Source organism: Physeter macrocephalus, chromosome 5 (assembly GCF_002837175.3).
Source record: "Physeter macrocephalus isolate SW-GA chromosome 5, ASM283717v5, whole genome shotgun sequence".
Classification (NCBI taxonomy): Eukaryota; Metazoa; Chordata; class Mammalia; order Artiodactyla; family Physeteridae; genus Physeter; species Physeter macrocephalus.
This window is the reverse complement of record NC_041218.1, coordinates 28304269-28318493: the sequence shown is the minus strand read 5'-3', so window position 1 is coordinate 28318493 and position 14225 is coordinate 28304269. Positions and strand designations below refer to the sequence as shown.

The 14225-nt window shown below is 40.8% G+C and overlaps 1 protein-coding gene across 14 annotated transcripts in view; it reads right to left on the bottom strand.

Annotated features, from left to right (window-relative positions):
* CADPS2 (calcium dependent secretion activator 2) overlaps nucleotides 1-6773 on the bottom strand; it is a 552734-nt gene extending 545961 nt beyond the window's left edge. For 13 of the 14 annotated variants that reach the window (XM_028489806.2, XM_055084855.1, XM_028489809.2 and 10 more), the window contains exon 1: nucleotides 6029-6773. In XM_028489806.2, the coding sequence (XP_028345607.1) occupies nucleotides 6029-6370 (342 nt within the window). In that variant the 5' untranslated portion in view covers nucleotides 6371-6773. The remainder of the gene's footprint in view (nucleotides 1-6028) is intronic. The other variant, XM_055084862.1, reaches the window with a different exon arrangement.
* Between the last annotated feature and the right edge of the window lie 7452 nt (nucleotides 6774-14225).

The window sequence follows — 14225 nt, the reverse complement described above, 5'->3', positions numbered from 1 at the left end:
CTCTTCAGTTGGGCATTACTCAGGGTCAGCTCCAACTTTGAGATTTCACTAGATTCTCCTTTCCAGTTCATTTTGTAATGGTAAACGCTCAGGCTCACCCTCCTATATTCCCTGTTGCAAACATTGTGATCTATCCGTGGTTTTGTAATGAATAAATTACACAATTGATAATGTGGTTCAATAGCCTCCAGCATATCACCAAACTAAAGACCTTTTAAAAGTCTAAATACGCACTGTCCTCCCACTGTACTGGTTCAATAGAGTCTAAAATATTTAGATGTTTTTTGTTCCTTGCCTAGAGCACCCCTATTACCTTTTCCTCAATATGTAATACGGGTTTACTCAGTAATCACACTCATTATTGCAAATATTATACTTTCACCTTGCCTAGGTGAAAATAAGCCATAAACTATCAGTCATTTTCCTGTAGTTTCCCTTTAAAACACGGATTATCAAGTCTGTACACTGGTATCACCTGGGAAGCTTTACGACTCTAACCCCAGAGATTGGTTTAATTAGTCTTGGGTACAACCTGGATAATGGGATTTTTTTTTTTTGAATTTTTGAAATTTATTTATTTTTTATACAGCAGGTTCTTATTAACCATTTCATACATATTAGTGTATGTACGTCAATCCCAATCTCCCAATTCATCCCACCACCACCACCACCACCACCCGCTCTCCCCCCTTGGTGTCCATACGTTTGTTCTCTACAAGGGTGTCTCTATTTCTGCCCTGCAAACCGGTTCATCTGTACCATTTTTCTAGGTTCCACATATATGCATTAATACACGGTATTTGTTTTTCTCTTTCTGACTTACTTCACTTACTTCACTCTGATTTTTAAAAGCTCTCCAGGTGATTCTAATGTGCAGCTAAGGATAAGAATCCCAGGGTTTTTTTTTTTTTTCTTTTTTTTTTTTTAAAAAGGAAATAATATCAAAATCCTTAGGTAACTTAAACACTGGTCCTAAGGTGACATGTTACAAATTTGGGACAGTTCCATGATTAGATTTTTTAATACTCTTAAAGCTTTGGAACAATGTCATTTGTTCCAATGATATTCTATTTACAATCAGTTTTTTTCCTGGCCTAAAAACTGAAACGGCAATAACACATGACTATGCAACCCACCCTCTTTCCCAAAGAAAGGTCTAATTTGAAATGCATAAAAAGTAGCACAATAACTCAAGAGGCCTGCCTCACTAGAAAACAATAACTGCTAGAATTTTCCATTCGGAATTCCCATACTTAACAGCCTGACAATTGGGTTTCTTAATTGTTTTGAAGGTCTTTAATGACTTTACAAACTATGCCATTTATCTTGCGAATGTAGAAATGAAGGGAACTGCTTCCATTTAAAAGAGGGAACACACAGAATTACAATATTTTATTTCACTTTATAAGCAGTCTATGTATACCAAAATTACAGCTGATTTCATTTTTGAAAGAAGCGAACTCCGATATCGCTTAATCCATTTGAGTTCTCATTAGCACAACTCATTCCACCAAATTAAGTGCCGCAGTCTCAAGACACCCTGCGGAGGGATAGATGAATCAGTTGAAACAAGCAGCAATTTTTTCTCTGAGATAAAGTCCAGTCTGAGGTTTCACTCTAATGTGTGGTTTCCAACTCACTCCTCACAGGATAATGCACGCCCTAGTAAAAGCAGCAAACAACATAACCCATCCCTTCTGCACCATAAAGTACCAAAGCACAAGGAGCAAAGCATGAATTATCCTAACTCCCTGAGAGGGTGGGCTTTTTAGACTATCACCACATCTCCTGGAAACCTGCAAGCAAGAGAGCACGGCATGTTGTGGGGCTTCTACACTGCTTGTCTCTCGGATTTGGTTGTGGCATTGGGAAAGTCTTCTCTTCGAAGTCATTAGTTCTATACCAGCAGGTATTACCATTTTTATGGCTTTCTTTACAGAGGGTGGGGTGAGGCCTGGTGGTCTCAAAACATGTTTAGGAACGTTAATTTCCACGGAAGAGAGGTTGATTCTTTGCCTCCACCCTGTACCTCACTAATTCTGCGAGACGGGGACTAAATCTGACACTTCCTATCCAACAAGCATTTACTCGGTTCTTATACATCATGCACTACGCTGAGAATACATCAGGCCACAGTCGTATCTTAGGCCCCAAAGATGGCACAACATAGCACTAAGGAACAATGACCCCTAGCATAAGGTAAGTGATTCCTGGCCTTTGTAAATCTAGCTCATTTTTTCATAAAATTGTCTTTTCTGAGCCTGGGGATCACCTAAGCAGTGAGAAGATTTTTTTTTTTTTAAGCTACAGAAAGTACTGCCATTTCCAAAGAGGGATAAAAGTGGCCACTTTATTGCAGTATAAACACTCAGACGCGCCAAGTGTAGAACCCACTGTGTATTATTTCACCCAATACTCTTTCCCCACAGCGCTCTCTTCCTGATCGGTTTTACCAAAGGAGATTACTTCCCCACCATCTGCAATTTCACATTATTTGTATACATTTCTCAAACTTAGTGTGGAAAATTATGCAAAGTGGTGGGAGTGATTATATAAGCAGGTTTAAGGCAGTTTAGTGAGATTACAGTGACACATAAAAATGCAAAGAACAAGGGTAGATGAATCACATGTTAAGTTATTAGATACCATTTTAGTCTTTTTGATTCCCTCTTCATTATTTCTAGTTTAAGATAGTTGGCTTCAACATCTGACTTACTAAATTTAATCAAACAAATAATGAACAAAGCAACTACTGACTAGAAACCTATAGACTAGCCAACCAAAACTGTCAGTACTTTAAGTCATGCAGTTATAGTTATAAACTGAGACCTGCAATCCGTAAACCCACATCTATGGAACATACTTAACCTCTTCTATGGTAGTCATGTTTCTCAGGTTCTCCCTACCTTCTAACCACCATGGACTTTATTTTTCCTTTAGCCGTCTCAATGTTTTCCAAAGGTTCGACAATTGCCTTTATTAAGCAATAACTGATTAGCTTTATCTGCATCATTGTTGTTTCCTAGTTTCAATGCTGATCCCACCTTTAACCAATGACCTAGAATCATCCAAGGTTCATCATTATCACTGCTAACTGAGGGTGCAAAGGTAATCAACGTAAATAAGCATCAGAGGCTTAAGCATTATTCACAGCTGAAGTCATTTTTGCCATGGGCTGTTTGTTAGTCCACATTAGTAGCATGTGTGAACCATTTAGGTGGTATGACCACCCGGTACAAGGCGTTGTCAGTGTCTGGTCTACACTCCTCCCAGAGTTTTCTGTAAAGCCTGAAGTTATCAGACTGGCATAAGCTAACCACCATTATTCTTCTAAGCTGAAATTTTCCAGCCAAAAGCAAAGACAGGCATGTTTTAGTCAACTGAGTTGAATGCTATTAAGCTTTTTCAATTCATGGATACAACCTACTAGCTTTGTGGGCCATCTTAGCCAAGTGGGAAAACAAAAAACAGTGCAGCTCAGTTGGTTCACAGAAACCCACCAACCCTAATAGTGAGAGGGCTTTGACTGCCAGGATAAGGCTTTTATCTTCCTGTGATTAATTTTCTTCATTTATAAGATGAGGACCCTTTCAAATCTCAATTTCTGAGTTTCTAAATTCTTAAAGTTAGAAATGAGTAAGCAGCAATATGCATTTCAATTACAACAATTTAAGCTATTAAATCCTTTTACTAGATGTCTGACTACTTGAAGATACAGAATAAAAATATACAATGGATTAGTGATTTTGCAATTATCCTGTTACTTTTTATATAACCCAACTGTATAATTCAAGACAAAGTTTTTGTCATTAATTATTGGCTTGTGCATCAAATTCGGAGGAATATAGTTAAATTCCCATTTCATTTTGTCCTGGGAGGAAACCCGACTGCCAAGAATTGCTCCAGCTCCCTTTAACAAGCAACTTGTTAAAAAAAGAAAGAAAGAAAGTGAGGAGCCTTTCGAATAAGTTTGAATAAGGGAAACACTTAAGTTGTTTGGGGGCCTCCCCCTTAAAATATAAGAATAATTCACAAAACTTCATCTCACAGCATTTAATGCTCTCAATATTTAGAAAATAGAAATTTCCAAGCAGCCTAAGTATTTTTGCACAGAACATACGCAATGTTTTGCTTCTTTTTTGCAGTTTGGATTTTTGGTGATGTCTGAAGGAGGTTATAACAATGGTCTCCCCTCAGTGGTATTGTGAATGCACCCGTTTGCCTATTCAAATAATTTCTGGAGAAACATTCTATTTAAACAAGAGGACTCAGAGAAATCTGCACTATCTGAACAAGCGAGTTTATTTCATTAACAAAATGCAACAAGTATGCACAGTAATAATCAGCTACCAGTAAGCAACTCTTTGCAAAAGCATCTTCATTGATCATATTCCAGACAGGAATAGTCTCTTAGTTTCACCAAACGTTATTTTTATACTTTAACACACCGAAAATAAACTTAAATGCAATATTAAAACTGAAGACTGGATGATATTCATAAACTTATATGACAACATACACAAAAAATTACTTAGTTTAAGAGTGACTACTGAAGATGAAAGCCTCTTGACCTACAGAGTTAAGAGGCAGCACTGGGTGACTGTAATGCAACCCAATGCAAGCAAAGGATAACACAGTGTGGTACTCACCTAGGAACAGAATGGAAGGCTCACAAAAACTCCACAGGGCACTCAAAACTGACCTCACAAATAGTGACTTCTATCATCCCAATTGGTTAGGGAATAGAAAATGTTACTCAGAAATCCTTCTCTCCTCCAAAATGAAGGGCCTGCCTGGATCCCAAGGTCTTTTCCAGCTCTAGCATTCTGTGACTGACTTACCTAGAGGGTTAGGCGTTTGAAGGATCTGTGTAATTAACCACCAACTGTAGAGAATCAACCCCTAAGTACGCCCAAGGAGCAATTCAAAACAGCTGCTTGGTTTAGGCCTGTTGTAAGAGGTTGGGTAAATGGGGGTGGGAGGGTGATGGGAAGACTGCATTTACTCTGAACTACCAAGTTTCTCATAAGTCAATTCAGAAGTGCTCCAAATTTCTAAGAAATGCCTCACATTCTGAAGTTAATGGTTCAGAAAACTAACAAACATCCGTGCAACTAGGTATGCTTTGGACAAATTACAATACAATCTCTCTGGGTCTCCACATCCTGTCCCAAACTAAGTGGGCTAGTGCAGATTTCTGGTGAATCGTCTAGGTTCAACATTCTATTAAGATTTCTTAGTTTCTAACGAAAACATTCACCCAATTCGGGCAATTTTGAGTCATCCCTTTTGTCTGCTACAGACTATTAGACCCTGGGGTCTTGTTTTAAAACTAAAGTTGGCAGACATTTCACCTGAAACTCTTTAGCTCTTTGGGGATGGGGACAAAAGCGCTTTCGTGATGAAGTGGTTATGAACCAATCCTTTATTTTTCATCAAGAGCGTGTTTCCTTAGGCCTGCCGAGACCGGTAATTACTAACCCACAGCAACTCTCCAAAGCTGCACACCTTCCCTCCTTAGGATCTGATGTCCTAGTTACACAGCAGTACAGGAAACTTGTCCAGTTAGCTTTGTTTTGTAGAACATTTCTACACCTTCTCCCCAGAAAAGACATCTCTCTAGCTATCAGAAGTGTTCAGATTCCACACTCATTAAGACCCACGGTAAAGCCCAGCTCCAGGAAGGCCAAGCGGACAGGAATGCTCCACTACCCTTCGAAATTAAAGTTGATGGGAGCTGCGTTCTGAGCCGGCCGGGTGCAATGGCCGCACGGCCGGGCTGTCGGGTCGGTCTCGACCAAGCTGACAGCTTCTGCCAACCGCGGGGGAGAAGATGCGTCCATTGCAACCTGATACACAGCGGGCTAAAGCACCGTCCTCCCTCCAAAGATTCCCTTGCCCTCCAAGACTAACAAAAATACAGTGTCCTGCAGGAGGACAGCGGGCAGGCGCCCCAGAGCTCTCCCGGGAGAAAAGCCCAGGGAGGAAGAAGTGGGGCTGGAGACGCCCGGTCCTGCCGGCAACTCACCTTCTGCTGCCTCCGGGCCATGTCGGTGGGCTGCTTGGCGTTGAAGGGGTACGCGATGCATCTCACCACGAAGACGTAGAGCTGCAGGCGGATCCTCCGCTCCTGCTCCTCATCCAGCAGCCGTTCGGGCTCGTCTCGTCCCTCGCTGAGCACCGAGGGGCTCGGGCTCACGGGTCTGGCTGCGCCGCCGCCGCCGCCCGCGCGCCCCGCCGCGTCCCGCCGCCCTTCCCGAGCCGGGGCCGGAGGCGCTCGCTGCGAGCCGCCGGCTGCCACCAGCACATCGCGGCTCTCCTCTTCCAGCCCCTCGTCCGACTCCTCTTCGCTGGAAGACGGGTCCAGCATAGTGCTCGGGGCACCCCGCCGCTCGGCCCGCGGGCCCCAGGCGCCTCACCCCCTGCCGCTGCGCCCGCGGGTCTGCGGGAGCCGCACGGCGGGCAGCAGCGGCCGCAGAACGAAAGGGAAACTGGCCGAGGCTTTCCGGACACGTCGAGTTAGACCCAGGAGCGTTTCCTACCACCAGGGCGAAAGGGGCGGGCAGGAACCAGGAGGAGGACTGGGAGCGGGGCGGCTGGGGAGCCGCCGGGATTAAATAGGCGGAGTTAGCGTCGGGGGTGAGCCCGAGCGCCTGGTGAACTGCTCAGCTGGCCCGCCAGCCCCGTAGTCCTCCAAAGTCCGCCGGCCGAGCGCAGGTGGGGAACCTGTGGCGCCTACAACAAGCAACACGTGGAATGGAAGGTTGAGGAGCGGGCGCGGGGTCGCGGAGTGCGCGTGCGCGCGCCGCCGCCGCCGCCGCCGCGACCCTGGCCGAGTGCCCGCGTATCGGGCGCGTAGTTTGCAAAGATGCGGAGCGCTGAGAGCAGTGGCTCTGTGTGCGCCTTCCCGGGATGCCTGGACTGCCGTGACACCACCACCACCACCACCTATCCCCTTTTCTCCCGCAAGCTTCCTGAGGGACAGGCGGACGGGGGGCAGGAGAGCTGGCCCCCTCCACTTCCCCGGGTGAGCTGAACAGCCAGAACGTGCGTCTCCAGCCCGAATTTGATACCCAGGGTTGAACCCCAGCACGGAAAAGTGGGGCCAGAGCCGTTTGCCGCCAAATAACGTGGAAAAGAGACTTTAAAAAGTCTCTCGCTCTGCTCTGCTGCTGTTTGACGCTATGCTGAAGTCCAAATTGTAAAAGTCAGAGGACCATTCTTGAAAAGAAAAGCAAAAACAAAACAATACATGAGGCTTTCTTTTTAAACTGTCTTTATTCCTGTAGATGCATGAGTGAGACCGGTTTTACATCTGCGAAATGGCACTCTGTTTCAGCTCACACGTAGCTTGATTATGTTCTGGGTTGGGATGCGGTTGACTCAAGACATGTTGTGCAGTGTAGACAATTATTAAGCAAATTTTTGAGCACACGCCCGGTGTCCAGCACTGTTAGCGTTTAGACGAGCCCGCAGCGCCCTGGGACACACACTTGGTCACTATTGGTTCCGGCCTCAAGTGGGCGTCTCGTAGCTGCATCCGAAGCCTGTTTTATCTGCGCAGATTTCTCAGTCCCAAAGCCAGAACCACCTAGGAGTTTCTTTCTGTGGTTTTTCCGGTATTCTTAATCCGGACAAAGGAGGAAATAGGGAAAATAGTGCATTCAACATAAGGTGCAGTGTGCAGTGGCCAAACTGGCAGGGAGGCGATGGAAGCTCAGTGCAAATATCAGCCGGCAGGTAAGACTACCGGCTCTGAGCTCGTCTACCCCGTGGCCAAATAGCAGCTGTAGCTTTTTCAAGCCACTTCCGCAGTTAGGTACACATGAGGGAGGCTTTCCTTCTGCATTTACTCATAGTCTCCCAAGATATAGAAAGACAAAGAAGCATTTACGCCTGGGGAAACTTGCCTATTTATCAATCCTTAAAGGTGCCCACAGTGATGAAAGGTGTTCACTGAGGGCGTGACTGCTGGCTGATCTCCAACTGCCAAGGAACACAAATCTAAAAAACTGATGTATTTAAAGGCAATATTTTTCAATTTTTGGCAAGGTAAACCACAAATAACAAGCTTATTCATTTAAGTTATAGTATCTAATGCTATATACATAGCAGTCTACATTTTGCAAAGTTTTGTAAATGTGCTTGTCGAATAATGTCACCAAAGTAAACTTTTGAGACAGGTAATGATGATGATAATGATGATGATTACCATTAACATGCTTTGTACCCGGTACTGCACTAAGCCCTTTACATACATTATCCCATTTATTTTTAGTTCCATTGTACAGATAAGGAACCTGAGACTTAGGGAATCCTCTTTCCTACAGAAGGAACAGCTAATAGAACAAGGACGCAACGCACTGAATCCTCTCTAGTTCCAAATAGTAGCTTTTACTATTACAATTTTTTAGATTATAAATCAGTATATTAAATGTATGATGTTTATTAAACTGATACCTAAAATAAGAATTTAATTCCTAGGCACATAAACGTATAATTTATATACAGCAGCTTTATTGCCCTTTCTTTTCTTGCCAAGGAAAAGTACCTTTTCAGCTTCCTTTATTAATTAATTAAAATTGCTTGATGTGATAGCTTATTATTCTCTTCCTATTAAAAAATGGCTATCAAAGATTCTCCAAGCCTTGGAAATCCCACTGGAAAACATCTAACAATTTGTAGAATAATACATACAAGTGTTTTCTCTATAAAGATGAAAATGGTTAAGGGGCATAAATTAAAGAAATATCCAAAACAACAAAGAGAATGTTTAAGTATTTCATTAGTTAAACATACATTGGTTAAGAAACTAACATTGTTAAAATTATTCAGGGTATATTTAGAAGAACAAGATACAGTCTCTGTCCTTTAGAAGATTACAGGTTAAAGAATGACAGATGAGAAAAACACTTATTAAAAAAAACCCAGAAAATAAATATTGGTATTGCAATCTGATGATTCGTCTAATAACCTGGGAGATAATGGTTATACAGAGAAAAAGTAGCTTATTCAAGATAGAGTAAGAGAAGGCTTCCAGGATGCTTGACATATGTTTTGAAGAATGATTCATAGCTGTTTGGGTGAGGGCACTATAGACCAGAGGAACCACATTTGCAAAGGTATGAAATTGTTTGCCACATTTGGAGAACTGCAAGTAAACTTGGCATGCCTGAAATAAAGGCTACATATGAAGATGGGGAAGATGAGGCTAGAGAACAGAGTCAAATTCAGCCTTGAGCAGAAAGCACAGTGGGCAGGTGTCCATGGCCTTGTATGCCATGCTTTGGAATTTAAACTATGTCCTGAAGAAAATGGGTGTACACATAAAGGTTTAAGTAAGGTACAACAGAAGGCGACCTATAACTCTGAAGAGTCAGTCTGAAGCAATGTAAGGGCAGTGAAACCAGATGCAAGATACCAATGAGATTACTAAGGAAACCTGGGAGAGAAGCAATGAGGGCTTGAATTTAAGATGGGGACAAGGGGTGGGAGTGGGGGAAGAAAGCTTAAGAGGTGGACAATGGAATTATAGAATATATACGAGGAGCTGAAGAAGAGGATCAAGGGTAGAATAGGATTCCCAGGATAGGGTAACTTGACTGAGAAAAGATGAAATATGAACTTCTAGAGGACATGTAGCTACAGAGAAACATCAAGTTTTGAGGAGCTTATCAGAGTGCTCCTAGACCCATTTGGAAATGCAAACCTGTTAACTCACATCTGGATAAAGGAATCATCAGCATATTGGTGGTAGTTGAAGCTACAAACAGATATGGATAATGAAGTCCATAAAACATGTTTCAGACCTAGAAGAGGGCCAATGATGTGTCTCTGAGGAGCCCTCCCTTCCTCTTCTCCAAAAAGAGATGGTTTGAAGAAAAGGAATCTGAAAGGAAAACCCGATCATTAAACATTGACTGTGCCCTAAAAATTATTAATTAACATTTTCAACTTTGTGCTTATACTAACGTTCTTGCCAAATGTCTACCTTAAATATTACCTTTCCAGGTAATTATAACTTCAGGTGATGCTCTGGGATAATTGAGTAAATGATGCCCAACATAAGACTATGGTTGGTTTGTACCACTTCAAAGATACATAAAATACACTTGAATTTATTCAGTGATTCATTTTTATTTTCGTCAAGGTGAGCATAAAAACAAATTGAAGTTATACTGCTTTTTAATAACACACCTCTAATGCTAGGGAAACGTGGATGCACAATAATAAAATAGACTATAAAATGTGTTTTGGCAATGATATTTAAGGAAACAGGTGTGTGACCTGAATAGCTATAGGTGGTCTGTTTTCTGGTTGAGAATTGATTTGTGCATTTGACAGGAAAGGAAGGTATTAACTCTTTCAAGTCACAGATGAAATCATTCTTTCATTGAACAGACATTTTTGGGGGCACCCACTCTAGGCTATGCACTATTCTGAGTAGATAAAAAACAGCAGAATTCAGTCGCTGAGGGGACGTATATGAAACAAACATGAGCAAAATAAGAAGTTATGGTAATATATGCTCTTGTGGTCATAGAGAAAAACATTCACAAAATATCCCTTAAGTGTTTTGGGAGTCTATTATTTTTTGTAGTTATAGCTAAAATTATATAACAACAAAGACAGGAATCTTTTTCAGGTCAAATGGAAGGGCCAGTTTTGCAAACATGTATGAGAAAAATGTCAACTTACAAGCCCAGCTAATAAAAGGGTATGCATTTGCAAAAGTAAGATAAAAACCAATTTTTTGAAACTTTAAGATGAGTATTTATATCTTATGAGGCAATAATCCTCCTGGCAACCTTATTTAAATCCCTCTCCTTACTTTGCTCAGCTTTTTCTTTTTCACCTCTCAAGTTAGAATTTGAATCCTAGAAAGAATCATTCTGTGACCCCACCTTTTACAGATAAAGGGTAAAAATATATGCAGATGATCAGCACAAATTGACCAGAAAAATGAGTAATCCACACTGATACCCACACAAGCTACAGTCAAAGGTTTGTTGTGAAGATTAAATAAAATAATGCATTCAAGTACTAAAAGATTGTCTGGTATAGAGTAAATTCTCAGTTAATGCCAAGTATTTTATTGTTATTGTAATTGTTTTATTATGTAGCTCACTTTTAACTGTAGAACTATAGAAATAAATTGTAGATAAACTAGTAAATGGTTCAATGCATTTATTTATTGATTTTTACATAGCTTATAACTTGTATTTCTTTTTTTTTTTTTTTTTTTTTTTTTTTTTTGTGGTATGCGGGCCTCCCTCCGCCGCGGCCTCTCCCGTTGCGGAGCACAGGCTCCGGACGCGCAGGCCCAGCGGCCATGGCCCACGGGCCCAGCCGCTCCGCGGCACGCGGGATCCTCCCAGACCGGGGCGCGAACCCGGTTCCCCTGCATCGGCAGGCGGACGCGCAACCACTGCGCCACCAGGGAAGCCCCATAACTTGTATTTCTAAATTATTTGCCTTGAAACAGCCAGCCTAAAAGAACTCCCAAATACATTAAGGTGTTTTATTAAAGTCTTAAAGACTTCATAATTTTTATAAGATGGTTTGAGCCCACAATAAGAAGCTACTTTCCTCCTGTTCCTATTCAATCTGTCAGCATTCATCAATGATTGATTACAGTTCCATTTTTTAATTTCCATTTTGTAAGAAATTTGGAGAAGGTAATGGAAATGAGTTTGTTGTAAAGTACAGGGAGTAAAGAAAGGTAAAAACATACTGTGACCTCTGAGCCTAAAATTTCATAAGAAAAGTCTTGCCTTAATTCAAGATGTACAATACATGTGATGATAATTATGGTGTCCTAGAGAGAAGGTACTTAACCTACAAGAACTTGTTTGTGTTTTAAATGGTAATAGAGACACAAACTGCGCTTTTTGTGGGAATGGATTAAAATCTACTAATTATGCTCATAAATGGATAAAGCAGTAAATGGAGTTTTTTCCCTCTAGCTTTCACAGTTGTTTTGCACTTTTATTGACTTTGTTGTTTAACACATGTTCTGCCAGTCAATAACATTTATTGAGTGCCTAGTTTATATTAAGCACTATACTAGGATACTGTAAAGAGAGCATTGCATTGATTAACCAAGAATTCAACCAACGTCTCAAGAGATGAGAATTCTACTCCTATTAAAAAAAAAAAAAAAAGAAAAAGAAAAAAAAAGCCTAGACCATTTCAACAATAATGCTCAAGAAAATTAAACTGAAATAGAAAAGTAAACTGAAATTAAATTGAAATAGAGTTTTTATCAGAGAAAATTATAAGGGATAGTCAAATGATATTAAGTGGGGAAAATGAAGATATGTCTTTATTAATTATTTACTATTACCCTGGTCTGTAACAGTGATTAACACACTTGTTCTCAGGGCCTATTTACCCTCTTAAAACTTATTAAGGACCTCAAAGTTCTCTAGGTTATGTGGGTTATATTTATTAGTATTTCTAATATTAGAAAGATAAAACTAAGGAAATTTAGAAATGACTATTAATTCATTTAATAATAACCTATTATATAACATGTTATATATGTTTTTTTCATAAACATATACAAAGAAAAAGTTGAGTGGGAAGAGTTGTACTATTTTACACTATACAAATCTCTTTAATGTCTGGCTTAGTAGAATTCATGTGCTTCTACATTCTCATACCTGCTTCTACTTCAGTCTGTTGCAATACATTGTTTAGTTTGAAACAGATGAAGAAAATCCAACCTTACATAGATATGTGGTTGAAAAAGGAAGGAGTATTTTAATAGGCTTTCACATAATTATGGATATTCTTCTTTGATATTAAACCAAAACTCAATGAGTGGTAGTTTCTTTAAGGTTAGTTGCAATGTGGAATCTATAACCACAACAGTAAATTTTTCTTACTCTGTGATTTTAAAAAATCCATTAGTCTATCTTGAACTTTGAATGGATCTTTTACTGATGCATGATATCATAATGTCATTCATTGGTCATTTGGAAAACACTGGTTCATTGGGTAATGTAGATTGTCCAAAAGTTGACACATTTTATTTTATTATATAGTATCCAACAAATTACATTTGTCAATAATTTCATCAAAAAAGTCATTAAGTACTGGAAAACTATCGTTTACTTTGGCAGATAACGTTTTACAAAATTCTAATTTTCACCTGAAAGCTTGAATTTATCACTGGCACAACAAAACTGTCAGTTGTTTTCCATAAAGTGACAAGCTCACTTCACTCACATTTGAGAAAATGTCTGCCAAATATCTAAGTATGAGTAACTATAATTTGTCGAGTTGCTCTCTCAAGTAAAAATGGTGTTCTATGAAAAAGCAGACAGTTCAGCTTGCAACTCAGACAGTTCTCCAATCATTGTGCTTCGTTATGCAGCAGAAGTGTTTTATGTATACTTCCCATTTCACTTCACATTATTTTTTAAATGTGTACCCAAGGGTTGAGATTTTTAAAAATAAATATTTTTTACTGCTTAATCAGAAATATTCTGGCTTATTTTTTTCTGTGAGTGTGTGCCTGTGAACACAATGATTACTAGTGATTTTGGTGCCATTGCCTTGATTCATGCTAAAGCTTCAGCATGAATCCACCATTGTTACTGCACCATCTATGCAATATCAACAGAGTGAAAAAGACAAAGAAGAGATCTTAGTATTCCTATAAAAATAGTTTCAACCTCACAGACCTCCCTGATAGGGTCTCAGGGAACACCCCCAACCAGGGGTTTGAGGACCACATTTTGAGAATCCCTAGTTTTCAAGGTTAGGTCTCTAATTTTACCATTGCATCACTAATTCTTTTTTTTTTTTTTTTTTCCCTTGTTAACTTGTTTATGTATCTCTAGGTGTCATTCCCGGCACATGGGGCCGTGGTCTCTGGAACCTTCACTAGCCATCCTTTCCTTGTTTCTCCCCTGGGCACCAGAACCGCGTAGGTAGATACATCCACCCGTCCCCGGCATCTGTAGACGCCTCCTGCCTCTTGTGCTATTTGGCCAAACTCTGAGGCTCCCCCAGTGCCTTCATCTACGGGTCTGTCCCGGTGGGGCCTTCCTCCCTGGGGTAGTAGTGCAGAGGATTGGGCCACAGGCCCTTGCCGATGATCTCAGCAATCCTGTTAGACCCTGGGCAGTTGTGGTCAGACAACCAGGTGAGGAAGTTAAGGCTGGTGGTGTCCTGCCTGCGGCTGGGGGCACCTTGTTCATAATCCCAGAACCACT